This window comes from Tetrao urogallus, assembly GCF_951394365.1.
Source record: "Tetrao urogallus genome assembly, chromosome: 1".
NCBI classification, from domain to species: Eukaryota; Metazoa; Chordata; class Aves; order Galliformes; family Phasianidae; genus Tetrao; species Tetrao urogallus.
This window is the reverse complement of record NC_136813.1, coordinates 153,586,133-153,605,124: the sequence shown is the minus strand read 5'-3', so window position 1 is coordinate 153,605,124 and position 18,992 is coordinate 153,586,133. Positions and strand designations below refer to the sequence as shown.

Genomic DNA, 18,992 nt, shown 5'->3' with positions numbered 1-18,992 from the left:
GAGCCTGGAGAGCAGCCCTGACAAAAGGGATTTGAGGGTGCTGATTGATGGCAGGTTGAATGAATTGTTAGCATGCCCTGGCAGCCAGAAGGGCCAACTGAACCCAGTAGGGCAGGTAGAGGGATTGTCCCAGTCTGCCCTGTGCTGGTGTGACCTCACCTCCAGCGCTGTGGGCAGCTTTGGGTACCACGATATAAGAAGGGCATAAAACTATTGCAGAGCCTCTAAAGGAGGGCTATAAAGATGAGGAAGAGTCTGGAAGGCAAGACACATAACGAGTGGCTGAAATCATCTGTTTTGTTAAGCCCAGAGCAGAGGAGCTGAGCAGAGGCTTCATGGCAGCCTTCAGCTCCTCATGAGGGGAGTGAAGGCACGGCGCTGAGCTCTGCTGTGTGACAGTGGCAGGGCCTGAGGAAATGAGGATAGTCATGCTGGGGATTGGGAAAAGGTTCTTCACCAAAGGGTGAGCGGGCACTGGAACAGGCTCCACCTCCCACCCAGGCAGTGGTCGCAGCCCCAAGCTGCCAAAGATCAAGAGACATTTGGACAGTGCTTTCAAAAATGTGGTTTGATTTTAGGTGGCATTCTGTGGGGCCAGGAGCTGGACTTGGTCATCCTTGTGAATCCCTTCTAATTCAGAATATTCTATAGATCCTGTGCTAAGTTTGTTCATATAATTATGTTGCATTTAAAGATGCAAGTCTCCAACATATTATACACCAATAACCTGTACAATATGTACAGCTGAGGGTCAATATAATAAAACAAGAGGTATTACTTTTGGAGCACCCCTGCATTTCACTTTTATCTTGAAGGTTAATCAACTAAAGATTAGCAAATGTTCTGAAATTCAAACAAGAAGCAGTCATTTAGAGTGAAAAATGGCTTTCCTTTTTGATTTTGTTTCACAGAGAATTACTGTAAGAAGTGTCATGCAGGCACTGAATGTAATTCTGGTTACAGCTTAGTATTTATGCTTTCTTAGTTCTATATGTTTTTTTACTAACTCTTGCCTTGGTATTGTTATACTGTAAAAATAAATGTGTTGACATTTTTGTGACTGTTTTCCATAGACTGAAATTTATATGAGATCACTACTCATGTATGAAAATTAAGAGTATTAGAAAGGGGGTGAATAAAACAGATCTATGCTTTGTACAGGTGGGCAGGCGAGATTCTGGAAGGTTGCTGTGCTAGGTATGCACTTGCTCATTATCTACCCATGGGAGAAAAGACAAACCAGGAAGTATTTTTAAAATGAGTGTTACAATTTGTTTGCAGGTCTTGCTAGCTATCATCTATTATAAAACATTTGTAAGTGCTTAGAGATCTAAAATTACTTTTACCAAAACTATAGAGAATTCAGCAAATATGTTTAGCTAAAATACAGAGGAATTAGAAAATTCAAAGCAATCTCAGATTTAGTAAGTGATTCTTACCAATGTATGTTTCACTTAAAAATTGATGTGCATTTTTGAAAAGGGAACATTTTCTGAAGAGCTAACTAATGCCAGACTGAAATGTTTCATCCTCAGTCAAACAAAATATGCACTGGAATTTAACTTTGGCTCAAACCTGATTGGTAATAAAAATTAATTTAATTCTCCCAGCAGATTCACCATAGAATCATAGAATGGCTTGAGTTAGAAGGAACCCCTGACGCATGCAGGGCAGCCAACCTCCACATTTAATACTAGACCAGGCTGCCCAGGGCCCCATCCAGCCTGGCCTTGAACACCTCCAAGGACAGGGCATCCACAGCCTCTCTGGGCAGCCTGTTCCAGCACCTCACCAGCTACAATGCAGCTTGGAAGTGATGTAAATGTAATGTGTATAAGTCAAAACATTTCTTCTGTTGAACAGCTTCAATTCTTATAATATCTAGTAGTATATATATTTTAAAATGGAGATAACTAAGAAAGGCATAATGAGTATGTTTGTAAACAGACATGATGATGTTTACTGAATTATCTTGTTGGTTATATTAAAATAGCTGTGTTAAAATAATAGTTTTCCACATCTGCACTAGTTCAGCTAAGAGCAAATTTTGACCTGCAATCTGAAAGGGGAGGAAAATAGCTGTAGAATAATGGCAAATTTTCACATGTGAAATAAATTGTTACTTCTGTCTCATACCATGTTATTTATTGCTTTTTGTTCTATGGGAAGATGCTGCAGGGGTGCTAAGCATTTCTAATAGAAACCTCTTCTTTTCCATACAGATGACAACACATTTTCTGATGTGTTTTGTGAAAACTCCAAGAAACTTATCAATGTACACTTATTTGCCCTCGCTGCCAAGCATTATTCTTTGCCTAACCTTGGAGTGTGTACCCCATTAGAAGAGATACTTGAAGCGCTGAGAGGAGACAGCCAAGAAGCAAGTGGTATATTTACATTTATATTTCAGTTTTTAATTCTCTCGCTACAGGATCTGCAGAGTTTTTGTTCCACAGGGTGGTTTTGTGGTGTTTTTTTGTTTTGTTTTGTTTTGTTCTTACATGCATTTCTTTCCTGCATGCTTCTCAACTTCAAATCTCATTTGTTCTTAGATAATTTCTTCACTGCCGTTTTTTAGAAAGTGGCTTCTTGTGCTTAAATTTCAGCAGAGGGGTGACAGCATTCAGACTTTTGCTGAGATTCTCCGTGTTTCAAAGGGGTTGAGGTAGGCAATCTGGCACGTCATTATTTCATATACAGATGAAAAATCTTGTTAATTCCCTTTGTTTTTCTTCTCCCACAGCAACACAAATTATAACTGCTAGTATTGGGGTTTTCTTTGTTTGTTTTCAAGTCTCAGTCTAAAGTCAGGCAGCCATACCTCTTCAGGTGCTGCACACAACTTTTGTTTAATGTTAGACATGTGCTTGGGCATTTAACGGAATATGGCCCAGTAAGAGTCTGATATTTCAAAAGAAGCTGCTTTTATTCATTCTGTATTTTTTGGACCAGTACCAAATATGTGTCCTAAAATTAGAGTAGGTTCATTTTCTGTCTTTGAAGAGATTGGCTGAAAACACTCTCAAGGTGGTATCTTTACATTGGAAGTCTTCCCTCTAATTTTTTGTTTGTTTGTTTTGGATGATGAGCTTACATTTATGCTTTGACTGCTGTCATTTTCACTGCATCTGTTCTTTATGGAATCTTCAGTCATAGGTTTCTCACCATCTTTCAGATTTCTCATTAGTTTTTCAGAGACAGACTCTAAGCCAGTAGCCTTTGCTTTCTAGTGCACTTTGTCACTGTAATAAATTAAAATGCCTCTGATGTTTCCCATCCTAAGTGATAGCAACAATTTAGATACATCAGGCATCTCTCCTGTTTTCTACAGCAATCTTCTCTTTCCAATTTTGCTATTTTTCGTATTTGTCTCCCCAGTTTTAGATTTCTTCAGAATTACTGAAGCAGCTCAAATAGTCTTAATGGTTTGTTGTGCATTGATCTTGCTGTAAGTTTAGTTCCTGACTTCTTTCCTTCTGCTGTTTTTCTGCCTGAAGCCTTTTTTCCTCATTTGACAGCTGTGTGCTGCTTTCCTTTTGCTTACTCTTTAGCTATTAGCATTTTCGTTATGTTCTCATTCTCTGTGTTCTGCTTAATTTTCAGTAATTCTGTAGTTCTTCCTTGTTATATATGTACTTGAGTTCATGCTTGGATTGACTTTCTCAAGCAAAAATACAAGGATTCTTTCATCATTTTCCTCATGCAGAATGAAACATAGAATAAGACAATTACTAATTACTTTGTTGTCTTGAAGGAGTTCTGTTTTGTTGGGTAGCTGGGATCTGGGTTTGTGGTGTAGTTATTCTAATGGTACTTCATTGAGAAAATAAAATGTTCTAATGTTCTGAACATAAACAATGGTATTATAATTCAAAACCTTTGTGTTGAACTGGCAAAGTATCAGTTAAATTAACTTACTTGGATGAATTAACTGCATGTGTAGTTCTCTAACTTCTATAGCGTATTGATGCAGACATATTACTATTCTTATTTAGAATGATTACCTGAAAAGGTTAGTTCCAAAATTTAAGTGTAGTCTGAATGTGAAGTGTTTTTTCCATTCCAATGAATTCCAATGTTCTCTGTGGCCCTCATTGCCCCACTGGATTGCTTGTGTTGAGTGCAAGGATCCAGAAGATCTGACCCAAGAGGAGCAAGCCAGTAAGGACAATTTCTCTTTTATACTTGACATAAGGAGAGAGGCTTGCTAAAATATTGAAATAACAGTACTTTCTACCTTTTCATTGTGTTTATGCACTATGTAATAGTCATGCAATTGTTAATAAATCTATCTTTAAATTACATGGACTGTCTGAATGATTTTTAGCATATGGTTGTCCCAGTCCCTGCCAGTCTTGGCTGATAAAATTAAATTGCAGTACTGTAACTTCTGTGTAGATAGTGTTGTAAATTATGAATGGACTGAAAATTTCTTTTAAATCTGGTATATCTGAATTTCCACAGGTAGCAAGGATATAAAAGATCTGGAAGATCTGCATTAGGCATATATGAAATGCAGTCTCTCCTCACTTGGTCTAGGTCAGAACTAAAGATGTGGGTACAAATAGCACTGTGGAGTTAAAGCAGTTTTTCGATTGCGAAGTGTCTACTTACGCTAGGGTTCACAATGTAAACAAGCAGCATTTCAGTACCACTTAGACATTAAGCTCTCCCCTTTACTCTGTAATATCCAGAGTACTTCTGTAAAGTATTGGAGCCTCACTTTCTTCTTAGGTCACAGAAGGATGTTTTGGGCATCTAAACCAGACCTTAAAAAGATGGTTTTTTTTCCTATTAGATTGACATATGTTTGCTTGTTTGCCAAAATGATTTAAAAACAGACAAACACAAGGCTATTGCAATCAACATTTAGCAGAAAACTCAGCAAAAATAAAACTAATAAAAGTAATCTTCTGCAAGCAGTGCAATTTTGCATGTGCTGAAATCTAGGCAGTTTTCATTCTGCAAAATGTAGGTCTAAAAATAATTTAGAAACTGTAGTAACTAAGGCGATAAATATATGTGTAGGTGTGAGCACACTATTTTTTTTCACCTGGAACCTCAGTTCCTTTAAGTTGGGTCTTGTTTCAGGGTTTGCCCCTGGCATTTGAAATACTTTGGCTTAAGTACTGTTTGAAATTCTATTGCAGAGTATTACCATGTCAGTCATTTGATCTTGTATTATAGCAAAGGGTGGAAGGTGCGATATGTGATGATGGCACAGAGTGAAGGCGCTGCTTTGGAGACCAGACAAACAAATCTTTTATTTCTTTAAAAAATATTTAATATCTGATTCTTCGTTTTCTGCATTTTCTTCTTCTTTTCTTTTCTTTTTTTTTTTTTTTTTAATTGAGCTTATCCAAAAAGTTCAAAAGTAAAAAAAAAGGTTTTGTTTTTTTCTATTTTTTCTTCTTTTTTTTTCATTTGAAATAATTACAAATTAAGAGTTTTTGGGAGGCCGTAGAGATCTTCACCATTTTAAGCAAATGAGAATCTTTAGTGAATATTTTAGCAAAACACTTGTTTCTGTTTTTTTGTTTTGCTTTGTTTCGTTAAAAATATTTTGGGCTATTATTTTCTTCTGTCAGTTGTTAGATTTTTAATTGTCATAGCAGTTTGTTATTAAAAAACCAGATGTTTGAGAAATTGAAAGATCCTGTGGGTTTTCAAGAAATAGAGAAAACATTAGGTTTCTCATGAGCTCAGTGCAATTCCCCGCTCTCTTTTAAATAAGTAATGCTCCTGGCTCTGTTCCCAGCATGGTCTGATCAAGGAATGAACATAGATTTTACCTAATGATCAGATTTTGGACAGACGAAGGCATACTGTGCAAAAAGCAGAAAATGGGAATGAATATATTAATCCGTTTTGTTTTCTAAGAGCGTGCTCACCAGTAGCAGTCCTCTTTCTTCTACCCTCACCTAGACTTACAAAAATTGCTATCAATTTAACTCATAAGGCTTCTCACAAGGGAGCTGCTTCTGAGCTAGTCCTTAGTTGAAGAGATGTAGCTACGTAAACTGGTGCTAGAGGTTGGTTTCATCTCATTAACATATTTTGAGTTATTTTCTTCTGAAAACATACAGCAGTTCTGTTATCTATCCATAGTGTAAATAAAGGGGAAAAAACGCTGCGTCTTTCTTTAAATTTTACCAGCATTGTCATAACCTTTATTTAAGGTATCCCCCACTTGATACTTTGAACAAATCTGGAGAATTAACAAACAACACCGTGTGACTGTTAATTGTCCTTGCCTTTATATTTCATATATGTAAATATCAATATGATAAATCACATAAAAATTAATCTTTTTAAATTAAAAAATAAAAGTAAGTAGTTTTTTGCTAATAGCTTGTGTCTAATATCTGGTCAGGTCTTAGATACTTATAGTTTTAAAAAAAAAAAACTACTTTAAAAGCGCTATATTTTAAAGTGTTGATTTTTTTCATGTATCTATTTTTATGTATAATTCAGTTTAGTCTTGTAACTGCTCAGTGGATGTTTAATTAAAGATTACTGCTCTTAAAGTATAAAAAATACTTAGAAATACTTTTAGACTGGAAAATATTCTAATGGATTATAAATGTTTATTATTATAGATTGTGTCAATATGTATATATTTTCTTAATCTGATACAGGTATCAAAACTGATGAGTTTATGAATAATAAGAAATCGCATGAAGTACAAGCAATGTCAGAGCTGGTAGACAAAATAGCAAAGTACTGTGGTTTAAAGCAGGTAAGAAGGCATTTCTTAATGTATGTTACTGTTTAATTATCTTTGTTCTCTTCAAATACCATATTTTGATATTTTTCCTCGCAGCTCTCATTTTTTCTACAAATAATATAGCTAAAGAAAAGCCTTTAGGGGCAAGCTGAAGGGCAGTTTTGTTTATAAATGGGTTGTTCTCAAGGAACTGCCTTTTAGAGAGCCATGGTCATTTCGTGACTCAAAAAAAAAGTAAGAAATCTTTTCATCCTCTGTATATTGATCAGCTAAAAATTGCACTGCTTTTTGCTAGGCAGAGACAGTGCCTTGTTTCAGTTGCTGCCTTCTATTGCTGGCAATTTACTGTAGACTTCAGTAGAAGGGCAAAACTTCAATCTTCACCTGTGAGACGCACAAGAGTAACACATAGGGAAAAATGCAGATAATGTAAGGAATTTTGAAACCACATGCATCAGATGGCAAGTTCATCCTTGGGTGATGAAGAATTGCAGGATTTCTCTTCCAAAATGCAACTGTAACTTACCCTTTTCTTAATGTCATTAGGATTGTGTAATTCACTAAGTCAGTGTTACATGAAAACCTTGTAGATGTTTACTAATGCTTCTCTTGGCAAAACACAAGCATCACAACACTTGACTTTTTTCAGTACCATATTTCACATTGTATGTGTTAGACACATGTTATTTGCTCAGACTGAGTTTATTTTAGATAATGTAAACGATATGTTCTGATGAAGTATTCTTCATAGGTTTGGGTCAGTGTCTTTAGAAGCTGAAGATCAAAATTCTGAACTCTAACTTGTCTGTTTTGTAAGAAGCAGCTGCAAAGGGCAAAGTTCTAGGCAATCTCCTCATTACAACTGGGAATCTCAAGTAAACAGAGAACTGCAGCTAAGGCCAAATATTACTGGATGAGTTGCAATCTGTGAGCATCTGTAGTTACTCAGAGATGGTAGTCTCTCCAGTAGCTCCATCAGGAGATAGCCACAGTGACAAATGTGGATGTCCTGTACAACCGTAAAGTGTATGCACTCTATAAAGTGTGAAAATGCAGTAGTAATAGATACACAAAAGTAAATTCTAGTCATTCTATTCGCATATTTTTTTGCCTTGCTTACCTCTTGCTTCAGGCAAGTGTCAGTTGTTCAAGTGTTGAAGAGTTTCATGTACTGAAAAAGTTTTAGAAAAGTGTAATTTGCAAATAATGTGATACTAAATGTTCTCTGCATTTGCTAGAAGATGAATTGGTGGTGTTTCATATACCATTTTCATTTTGATTTTAAATACTTCCCATGAGATTCTTGAGTGAGAGGAAAGAAAAAGCCATAATCAGAGAGTGAAAAAGTAGAGCCACCTTAATGACCTCACCTAAGTCTCGATGTAGCTGGTTACTAATAAAATCTTAAACTAACAATTATTAAGTATCTGTCAATGCACTACAATTTCAGCCTGTGATGATGCACTTTTATCAGATGACTTGAACTATCCTTAGGATTATTTTCTGTTTATTTTTTGAAAAAATCGTAGCATTTAATGAAAAATATGGTTGCAATATATCTCTGAATATGAAATGCTGACTGCTTTATATTAACTTTTTTCCATTTTAGTCATATACTGTGAGAGAATTTATTTGTTCAAAGTTACAAATCCCTAATATATGAAAAGAGCTTTCCAGTACATGTTAAAAAAGAAAAAAACAGAAAAGCCTCCTTCCCAGTTATTAAAAAGCAACTTCTATTGTTTTGGTTACCTTTCAACTTAAAACAATATAAGAATTGTAAAGTTTTAGGAGAGTGTTTTCTTTATTGATTTTTTTTTCTGTCCTACTCGGCAAAACAAAATGTATATAACATTTAATTAAAAATGCTAGAGCTATGAAAACACAACACATGTTTTACAATAGCATGTGTCCTCAGGGTGTTTCTTTCAGATATTACAGATCACTGACGGGTTGAAAAATGCCCTCCATTTCACCTCCATACCATGATGTATAATGGGCAGTAGAGCATATTGTCCTCTTGTGGTATTTTACAATATACTAAACGTATAGTAAAAATGAAAATAAAAGCAAAAATTCTATTATTACTGTAATTACTTTGAGATTAATGATTTGAATTAAAACATTAAAGCAAATTAATCGAAGTTTTATTCAGTTGTTTACTGCTCCTTTTAAGCATCGTTGTCCTCATACAAGTGGAACTTTTTAGAAAGAAGTTCTTGATTAAAGTGTGAAAAGAAGCCATTAGTAATTTTTCTTTACTTAATTGCACATTTGATTCTTCAATGTATTTGTGAAAGTTTTCTTTGGAAACTGCAGCATGTCCAACAAAAGTTGCAAGTATGATATAATTCTGCATTCACCGTCCATTACATTTGTGATTTGGTGCTGGGAAATGTTTTAAGGCGTATGGAGTTCTTGACTGTGTGCTGCCAGAAGGTGTGTTTAAACATAGTACCCAGCTCACTATGGACAGGACCTTTGGAGTTCATTATATCATGGAAATTTCATTTTAAATGTTCATGCTTGGCAGATCTGCTATGGGTTACTGGTTGTCTTTCCTTATGTCATCAGGGGAAGGTAAAACATGGATTAATTTAATCCACTCTATTTGTTGAGCACAGGATCATCGCATTTTTAGTCAAAATTTCCTCGTTTCAGAGCTAATTTCCCAGTGCTAATTAAAAAATGTGTGATTTTTTCCGGAGAATAGATGCCTTATGCCAGGAAGTGTTCAAGATCAGCTTGCACAAGGCTTTGATCAACGTGCTCTGTTGGTCTGTTCTCTGCCTATGGCAGGGTGCTTGGGTGATCTTTAAGGTCCATTCCAACACAAACTGTTCTGTGATTCTTTTCACTTGTAAACAGCTGAAAAAATCTTCAAGAACCAGCAGTTGGTCTTTATAGTCACTAGAGATCATGTGTATGAGTCAGGAGTATTCAGTAATTCTCTGCCCAAATACTGACTTCACAGAAGTAGTTAAAATACCTTGTAGAAGTGAAGATGTGCATTTTCTGCATAATAATAACATCCGTTACATGAATTACTCTTTGGTAATTACTCCTTGGGCACTTTTCTTTCCTTCAATTTTAAATAATCTGAGATAATATTGTTGATTAATGTAATATATGACTGTATCTTCTCCTCACTCAAGAAATTTGAGGATTCTCATGTACCTAGACAAGCAAACATGCAGTAATATTATATGGAGGAGGCAGATGAGAAAGGTGTGTATAGCCTGAGTAGACAATTTTTACTTAATGGCATGTGTTCTCCACTGTTTTTTTGTAGTCTTTAATGGCATTTATTTAATCTTTTCTTCCTAATTCCATGGCTGTACAAATCTTTTGTATTTTTAGAATAATTTTTTTTTCATTTCTGTCAGGATATTTCTGAACTGTGTATTCCTACCTAGTTAAAACATATGCACTTGTGTTTAAGATGGATACATGCAATATATTCTGGCATTTACACTTACGCAGTCTGTCTCAACTTCCTTATGAATGTTCAACAAACCAAGAACAAGACATGAAAAACATTCTCAAATTAATCTTTTTCAGGGACATCTACAAAGTCATTGTATATGTTCAGTATATATTTTTTGGTTCATATCTGAACAGAAGTGAATGTTATGATTTCCTTCCCGTAGAGAAATGTCACTTGAAGTATCACATGCTATCTGCTACGAGAGAAACTGAACTTTCAGCTGGTTATCATTCCTATTCACACCTTCCTCCAGAACAGGCAATGGAAAGCACATGGGATCTACCAGGCCCTTTGTTTTATTACAGAAACATCCTTCTGTTATACTGATTTGTACGGATTATTTTCACACACACAAAAAAAGGTATAAATAGGTGTTCTGACGTAAGAGGCAGTATTAATATGGCATGTCTTTAGGTCACCTCTGAATTGATTACGTTAAGCACTGAGACTGCAGACATTTTCTTCTGTGTACGTGGTTTAGTAGACTCCTAAGTGCCTAAACTTAATATGGACACTTCCTAACTGAGTATTTTAACCCCGTTTGGCAAGGGCAGGTGGTAGTGCTGGTGATTTATGGTTATTTTCTTTAACAGAAGGAAGTTCTATGTCAAAATACATACTGAAAGTATTTTCCAAAAGCGTCAGGACATGTGCAGTGCATAAGCATTGCACTGTCTGTTTCCTAAAGGAAATCAGTTTTGACTTAATTCTGTTTTTTAAAGTCAGAAAGTGTGCCAGAAAGCAGATTTAAGTGTAGTAAGAGGGATAACTGATAAAGTCATTATCAAATCCATGCTTAGTTTTTTAAGGAAATATTTTGTGTTTGATTTAAATGTGTCTTGTTGCTCATTAATATGGTACTTTTTTTTTCTTTTTTCTATTTTTTTTTCCTTTTTCTCCATTATCAAGGTGATTGATATAGGTTCTGGAAAGGGCTACCTGAGTTCATTTTTGTCTATGCAATATAACTTGAAAGTTTATGGAATCGATTCATCGAAAACCAATACTAACGGTGCTCATGAAAGGAACAGGAAATTGAAGAAACACTGGAAAACTTATCAGAGTCGAGCAAGAGTCAATTCTGAGACCCAGAGGTTGGAAAAGCCAATAAAAAATGAAGTTAAATGTAAAGCTATCAATGAAAAGCCCTTAAGTAATAACAGCAGTCTTCAAAGTCAAGACCAAGGGACTACCCAAGACTTAGTTCCTTCTTGTGTTTTCACAGAAGTAGCTGTATCTGAGACCAGCAAACAAACTGAGATCAATTTGGCCCAGGCACAGTCTGATGAGAGCAAGCTTTCCGAAGAGGCTCTTGCTATTCTCAATGTTCTGCCTGCTGATGCTGTAGAATTTTTTTCTTCATCCCACTGTAACTATGGGGAAGTCCGTGAAGAGGAAAAAGCACGAAGAAAAATGGCATTTATGAAGGCAAAAGAGAGCAAGTCAAGTGAATCAAGCCTTTACTTTCCATTGACCTCCTACATCAGCGCAGAAACAGAACTCAGTGACATCATAACAGATTTAGAGGTTACGTCACTAATATTTGAAATATATTTTCCTTTGTCTTTATATTGCTGTTTTCGTACATCCGTAATGTGTGATGTATGTACATATGTGAATGAATACTCTGACCCAGCTAGTTTACACTAGTATGTATTACAGATTCAGAGATTATTTTTCTACTTCAGTATATGTGTTAGTATTGTTTCGAATATGTAAAACAGCCTTTAGAATTTATCGAGTAGATGACAATCAGATGTCAAAATTAACAGTATACATATTAACATATTTGACTGTCTTACAGATCACAGATGATTACAGATGACATCTAAGTGTTTAAGAATTTTTTATTTACCAGGGAGACAAATATCTTAAGCCCTGGAATTTCAGTTTTCCTGAAATTTCTTGAAGTTTTATATTTTTATAATTTCAATACAATTTTGAAGGCATGAAGTAATTTATTGAGTACATTACTCAACATCAGGAGTTTATAATGAGCTCTATATTTAAATAACGTTATATTTTGGCCTTTCCATGTTACTTAGTACTTAGTAATCTGCTAGCTGGCAGGAACTGTGTCTACACATGCAAGTCCAAACCCAGCTGCCCAAAGACAGTGACGCAAGTCTAGAAGCTGCTACTGTGCCTGAGCTGACATATGTTGATTGAGTAGATACAGTCAGCCTTTTATGGAAAGATGAAAACTTGTGTGCATTCATATACTCAAATGTGTATTTCATTTCTCATTTAGGAATACATGTTTGTGTTATTACTGTCTTTACATACCTCTCAACAGTAGGTAAAGCATCTGCCTTTAACATTTGCATGTTTGGATTTTATATCCTCTTAGTATATGATTTGTATGATATAAAAGGCAGGAAAAATCCTCCATCACTGCCTGTCTTTAAAAAAACTTAACTGTAAAAAGTAAAAACTGTACTGTGGTAAAAAAAACAAAACAGACTGCATGCTACATGTGATGAATGTGCATAATTAAAATACTTTAAAAAATGTAATCATTTAAATGGCTCTAAAATATTTTTGGAAGTTTTAGAAATGTTGTTTTTCAAATAGACTTACAAACATTTACATTTATTATTTTAACCATAAATTGTGTTTTTTTCTCAGTTTTTTCTAAACTGGGGGGAAAAAAGTGGAATGTGTAACATTAGTATTTACTGAATCATACTGTAAGTCCTGAAATTTATTTGAATTGCTGATGAAGTGTGGGGGTAGAAATGTGTGTTTGTTAGTATGGACAAATGCTGAGGTACAAATTTTACTGCACTGACACCAGTGATCCAGAAAGTGTTTTCAGTTGCACCCAGGCAACCTCAGAGGAGTCGGGGATGGTCCAGAAGCGTGCCTGACCCAGGCAGATCATGCTCATATTGTTCAGAGGTTTTGAGCATTGTAATGTGTTTCCTGGATATGGAATGGATGGCATGCGGAATGGATAGCCATCTTCCACTCACTTTCCCCTGAAAGAACCTCTCTGACTTTAACTCAGCAGTTTAAATGCTGCTTTTGCAAGTGCATATCTTCCATTAGCCTCCAGACATCGGTATTGTTCTGCTCTGTTTTATGTGGAAGAAAAGCTTTGTGGAATGGTGAGCTGGAGCTGACAAACAGGAAGAAAAGTCTTTAAAAACTAAGCTGAACTGGAACTGAACTTTTGCCACCAAAAATTTGCTAAGAAAAGCAGAGGGCAATCAAGGAGAAGTAGCAAAGAGTGAAAGGAAGAACAGTAAGAAAAAGGAGTTTGTGCAGTTTCACACAAATGTGTACTATACAGATACAAAATAATAAAAAAAATAGATATGTACAATAGATATGTACATAGAATCAGAAAGGTTCCACAAGTGAATGTTGGCTAATTATTTGTTGATTATGTTTAATAAATACGACTGGAATTCAAAGCAATAAGCACCATGTTTAGATCCCAGTGCTAGAAGGGAAAAGTCTTGTTCTGAACAGTGAGAAGAGGGGTGATTTAGATGGTGAAATAGAAGAAAATGGGAAACTGAGGAAGAAGGAAACCAGAAATTGAAGTGGACGGAGGAATGGAGTGTCTGAAGTTCTTTATTTTAGGGAAGAAATTTCTGTTATTGAATCTACAGTCATAGGGACACCACAGTACAGCTACAGTTCTGGAAGTAACAAAGCAGATGAAGAAGGGCCTGCTCTTTAAGTTAAGTTTATTATGAAGTGGTTTTGTTTTCAGCAATTCAGAGTAGCAGAAATGCCATAGATCGGTCCAACGGTCTGTATTGTGGCAGTCAATCTGAAATAAGAAAAGGAAGTAGCAGTGGTAGTAAAAATTATGACAGGAAAGCTAGGAGAAAATGGCCACTGTCCATTCATCGTGCAGATGTTCCCTCCCATGCAGTTAAATGGCTGCTGTTCACAGTCCTGAGCTTTTGCTTCCTCTTGGAGATAATGTATATAGAAACAGAGCTCCATAGATGAACAAACTACTGAGCAGTCTGGTTCCTCACAAACACTGTGTTTTCTTAAACTGGAGTGCTTTTCTTATGCCTAGAAAAGATTCTGGAACAGAACACGTTGAGCTGTCATGGAGTTGTATATTTAAACCTTGTAGATGAATAACCCTTTGCAACATGTTTGGGTTTTGGATTTTGTTGTTATTCATGTTCTTTCAGTTGCACAGGGAGATGCTTTATATTGAGCTTTTTTTTTTTCTCTTCCTAGGATTGTATAATGGTTGGTCTGCATACATGTGGTGACCTTGCTGCAAACACACTACGAATTTTTACTGCGAAGCCTGAAATCAAAGCAGTTTGCAGTGTAGGCTGCTGCTACCATCTGTTGTCAGAACAGTATGAAAACCAAGAAGGTAATTTTTCTGTGCTCAACTTGTGGCTGCCAGTTTGCATGTTGGGAATATTATACCTTTTAATTAATAACCTCCTGATGTTTGTTCCTTTCCAATGGCTTATTTAGTACTCATTTTAATTACATTACGTGGGTCATTCACTCCTGGATGCCCTGTAGCTTTCCTGTTATGCCAATATTGCCAATATTCGTACTGAAATTAGGGATGTTAATGCAGAATGTTTTAATGTGGTTATGAATACAGCTGGTTTTATTCCATTACTTCACTCATAAAATGTGTATATGTTTTTGGCCAATGTTTTCATCCTTTTGAAATGTTTTGTACCAGATTTTGCCTTTGGCTGTCTGCATGTAGCATCCATTTATGTTGAGTTGTACATGTACAACTATAAGCAGAATTAAGTCCTTGTAATGTACTCTAAAAAACATTCATCTGAATGCTGTGCTCTGGGGCTCTGCCATTTTAGAACATTAAGAAATAGCACATTAAATAGCTTTTCTTGGAGAGACAAGCTGAAAATCATTTGGGTTCTCAAACCACAGGGGAATTTTCCTTCAAAAAAAATGTTATTAATACTTCTGATAGAAAACTGATATCTTTAGTTGAAAAAATTACTTACTTTTCTGTACAGCCTTCAAACAACAAAAAGTTACAGATTATCTTTGCACAAGTGAATGAATGCCTGCTGGATTAGTTGGTTTAGCATGGAGATCTCATGCTGTTTCTGTTGTCTGCTGTTAAACAATCAACAATGATGGAGTCATTGCTAACAGAAGTACTACTTTCTGTTTGATTTAATACTTTCTGCATATCAACTCAGAAGTGTTCTAGTATAAGATATTAAAAAAGGACTTAAACTACAGCTAAGTCCTGTCACGTCGCTTTCTACTTCATCATTCAATGTCTTTTTGCTGGGATTTTCTACAGCATCTTCTGTGCCTACTTCAAGTAGTGTACAGATTTACAAATGCATTAACATCTTCGTTTCTGTTCAGCTCATTTGTTTTTGATCCATAATGAAAAGCATTAAGTAGCTGGCTTTTCTGAGCAAACAAGTGTAATGTAGCTGAGCTGTCTAAATGACCATCTGCTGAAGATGAAACTGATAAGCATATCAACCAAATTTGGGAAAGAGTGGATTGGCAAAGTTTATTTCATCTGTCTCAGGGAACTGTATGGACAGAAAGGCAGGAGGAACTCAGCTGTTATTCTGTAACAGTTGGCTGCTCAGCCAGCTAAGGCGTAGCTATGGGTTGACAACAACACATGCTAGCTGTGTCTTGTTTTAGTAATCTTTGTGTACGTTGCTCAGTATGGACCTGCTGCAGTTTTGAAAGTTTTTGGAGTTTACTGATTTCAATTATTTCACAATGCTTCAAAAAAAAGATACAATAGAAATTTATTCTGCTTTATTTGAAGTCTAGAAACTCAATTAGTGAAAAAAAAAAAAAAAAGAATTATTTTACATTAAAGTTTTAAAAAGTGATGAACTTTTTAGACACTCATAATTTGAGTGTATCAAACATTTGGTTGTTTCGTGATATTGCAAAGAGGATACAGCTTCCTGCTCTAGTTATTGGATGCTTACTTTTTCCAGATCATTATGTAAGGCTTTACTAAATATTGGTACTCAGACACAACCAAAGCATCAGATGTGATAGCCCATTCTAAGTTCAAAGAAACAGATGTGCATGCAGTTTTATAATATTATGGAAATGAGATCACACTGCGCTGGAATTTCTAGCTGTTGGATTTTCCTCTACTTGATGGATGCAAATAACTCTTAAAGAATTCTTTATGCAGAGTAAAAAGAAATTACAGTATTCTTTCGGGGGGAAAGAACATGGAAGATAGAGTAATGCTCAAAAAAAATTATTATTATTTTTTTATTACTGTTGGCATTACTAAAATGTTGCCATATTCCCCTGGAGAGGACATTATATGATTCGTTGGTGAATGTACAGTGGAGGGCTGATGGTACAAGGACCAGCAGTGATTCAGCAGCCCATTTCAGTGTTTGACCATCCTTACCACCAAGTTTTTTTTCTGAAGTTCTCAGCTGAAGTGCATAATGTCCTTTCACTATGCAGCTCCAGGAGTCCGGTTTAACCTCTTCTCTTCCTTTCCATTAGGTAGGAGTTAACACTGAAGTTAGATCCTCCTTCACCTTGTCTGCAACCCTGTAGTCCCAGTCATTCCAGTAAGGGTGGAACGTCCAAAGAAGCTCTAGATAGTCTCACAAGTGCTAAAGAAAGCAGATAATCATGTCTCTGAACCTGTGGTGAGCACTGAAACACTGTTAGTTTTCTACTCATGTTATAGTCCACCTGCTGGAATCATTAATAAATTTACCAATGCTAAATATAGGAGGAGAATGACCTCTTGACCAGCTTGCTGTGCTATTTAATTCAGCCTAAAATGCGGTTTGCTTTTTTTGTCTGTCAGGGCACACTGCTGATTCATGTTGGACCCTCAACTATTGTCAGTATCCTTGTTCCAAGATTTGTTCCATAATCTTGCTGAGAACTGAAGTTAGCTTGAGCATGGTGTTTGCCTTTTTCCTGTCACCAGGAACCTCCCTTGATGGATGTGACTGTTCAAAGATAATAGTGTGGCCTTCTTGTGACATCAGCGAGTTCACTCAGCTCTTGACATGCATCCCATCTGGTCTCTTGGACTTGTGTATTTCCAGATTGCTTGTGTGGTCCCTGTACTGTAGGTAGTGCTTCACTTCCACTGGCTCTGCCAGGGAAGCTAATGAAGACCTTATGTGGAGAGTATTAGAATGCAGACTTAGAGCTAGGACTCTGTGGTGACAGACAGAAGAACTTCCTAAGAAGCTGACCAAATTAATTGTGCGGAATTTACTGGAACACAGGAAGTCACAATTGTTTGAAATCAGTCCAATATGCGAGGGTTTGTCTGTGAGGCCACAGTGGGACATTCTATTATAAATCATTTTATACTTGTTTTATCTTGACTTAGTGGCTTTGAGGATTCTCTGTTTTAGACATGTAAGTACTTGATTTTATATTTATATTAAGCTTTTGCCTGGTTTACCTTGAGGTGCTTATTGTAAAGAAGGTTGAGAGTATCTGTCTAAAACCTCTGCCTGTCTTGTTCTGCATCAGAGAAGAATCTCCAGCACCACCAAAGTAGCACATTTTCCATCTTCCCCTCTTCTTTAATGTAAATGCAGATGGTTGTTCTTGTAAGCCTTGTTAAGGCAGATGTGCCAGCCCACACAAAAGCTGCTGGGGACTGACAGTTGCCATAACTTGAAAAAACTGGGCTGTACATTGCTTGGCAGTTGTATTTTATTTAATACCAAAGTCAGTCTTGTTTGAGGCCAGTGAAAAATTGTTTTTTCACTTTTTATTAAATGGGATTAACTGATACTCATGGGAAGAAAATTTACCTGTTTCAATGCCTAAACTAGCTTTTATAAGTCTGAGATTTTGGGATGACAAAATATCAAGAAAATATTACTAAGCTAGTTTTGGCAGGCTGTTGGTTCACACTGGATATTGGAAGGCTGTTTTTTTTCTTCTGAGGAGTTGCGAACTAATACCTTACATTTCTCTTACAATCTAAAAATAGTAAAGATATAAAATTGCTCAGTTCAGTGTGCCATTGGTCCTGCTGTGAATATGTTGGGAGCAAATTGGATAAAAAGTGGATGCCACAGTCAGTCTTGGATCTTGCAGTTGGCATACAGTATATCCTTCTAAATATCTACAAGTAAACTAAATTCTTCTGGATTTTTTTTTTTTTTTTCAATGAGCGAATGCTGGAAATAACTTTGAACTCTTAAGAACATGAGAGCCTTCATTTTATTAACTACAACAACCAAAAGGTGCTGTATAATCTCCAAATTACGTTCAATTAAAAAAAAACCGGAAGCCATTGACTGTTGAGACAGTTGGCTTTAAATTTTACGGATGTCAAAGGTCGTATCAAGTACTAAACTTCAGTTAATAAGGAATGTTATGACAGCTATCAGAAAATTCTAAGTAGTTTTAGTTTGACTTTCTTTAAGAATTGGCTGTTTGTACAGAGATTCTTCTATGCATTAAATGTGCTTTGCCATTACTACAGTGGATTCCTTTGGGATCTTTCTTCACTGTTACTGCATCTGATAGTCAATTACATCAGAATAGGAAGGATTTTTCTAGAGACTTTTCACATATATTTATTTATTTAGGGCTGGTTTTTATGGAAAAATGAAGTCTGCCTATGATTTTTTGATTGAAAAAAAACAAAACCTCTATTCGTCTGTTCAGGAATTCTGGGGAGCTGTTTTGTCTTACATTCAGCTAGCATGGTTCTGGGACATGGACTATAATTATTCCTTAACAACAACAACTACGATTTTAAGGTTCTTCTACTTAAGACTTGACTTCACTTACAAAGGAATTGAT

At 35.9% G+C, this 18,992-nt stretch overlaps 1 protein-coding gene across 1 annotated transcript in view; it reads left to right on the top strand.

The window, feature by feature from the left end:
* METTL25 (methyltransferase like 25) overlaps positions 1-18,992 on the top strand; it is a gene marked incomplete at both ends in the record, with an annotated part of 55,110 nt that overhangs the window by 3,650 nt on the left and 32,468 nt on the right. Inside the window, 4 exons of the mRNA XM_079540497.1 lie at positions 2,223-2,387; positions 6,639-6,739; positions 11,124-11,741; positions 14,427-14,571. Of these exons, the coding sequence (XP_079396623.1) occupies positions 2,223-2,387; positions 6,639-6,739; positions 11,124-11,741; positions 14,427-14,571 (1,029 nt within the window). The remainder of the gene's footprint in view (positions 1-2,222; positions 2,388-6,638; positions 6,740-11,123; positions 11,742-14,426; positions 14,572-18,992) is intronic.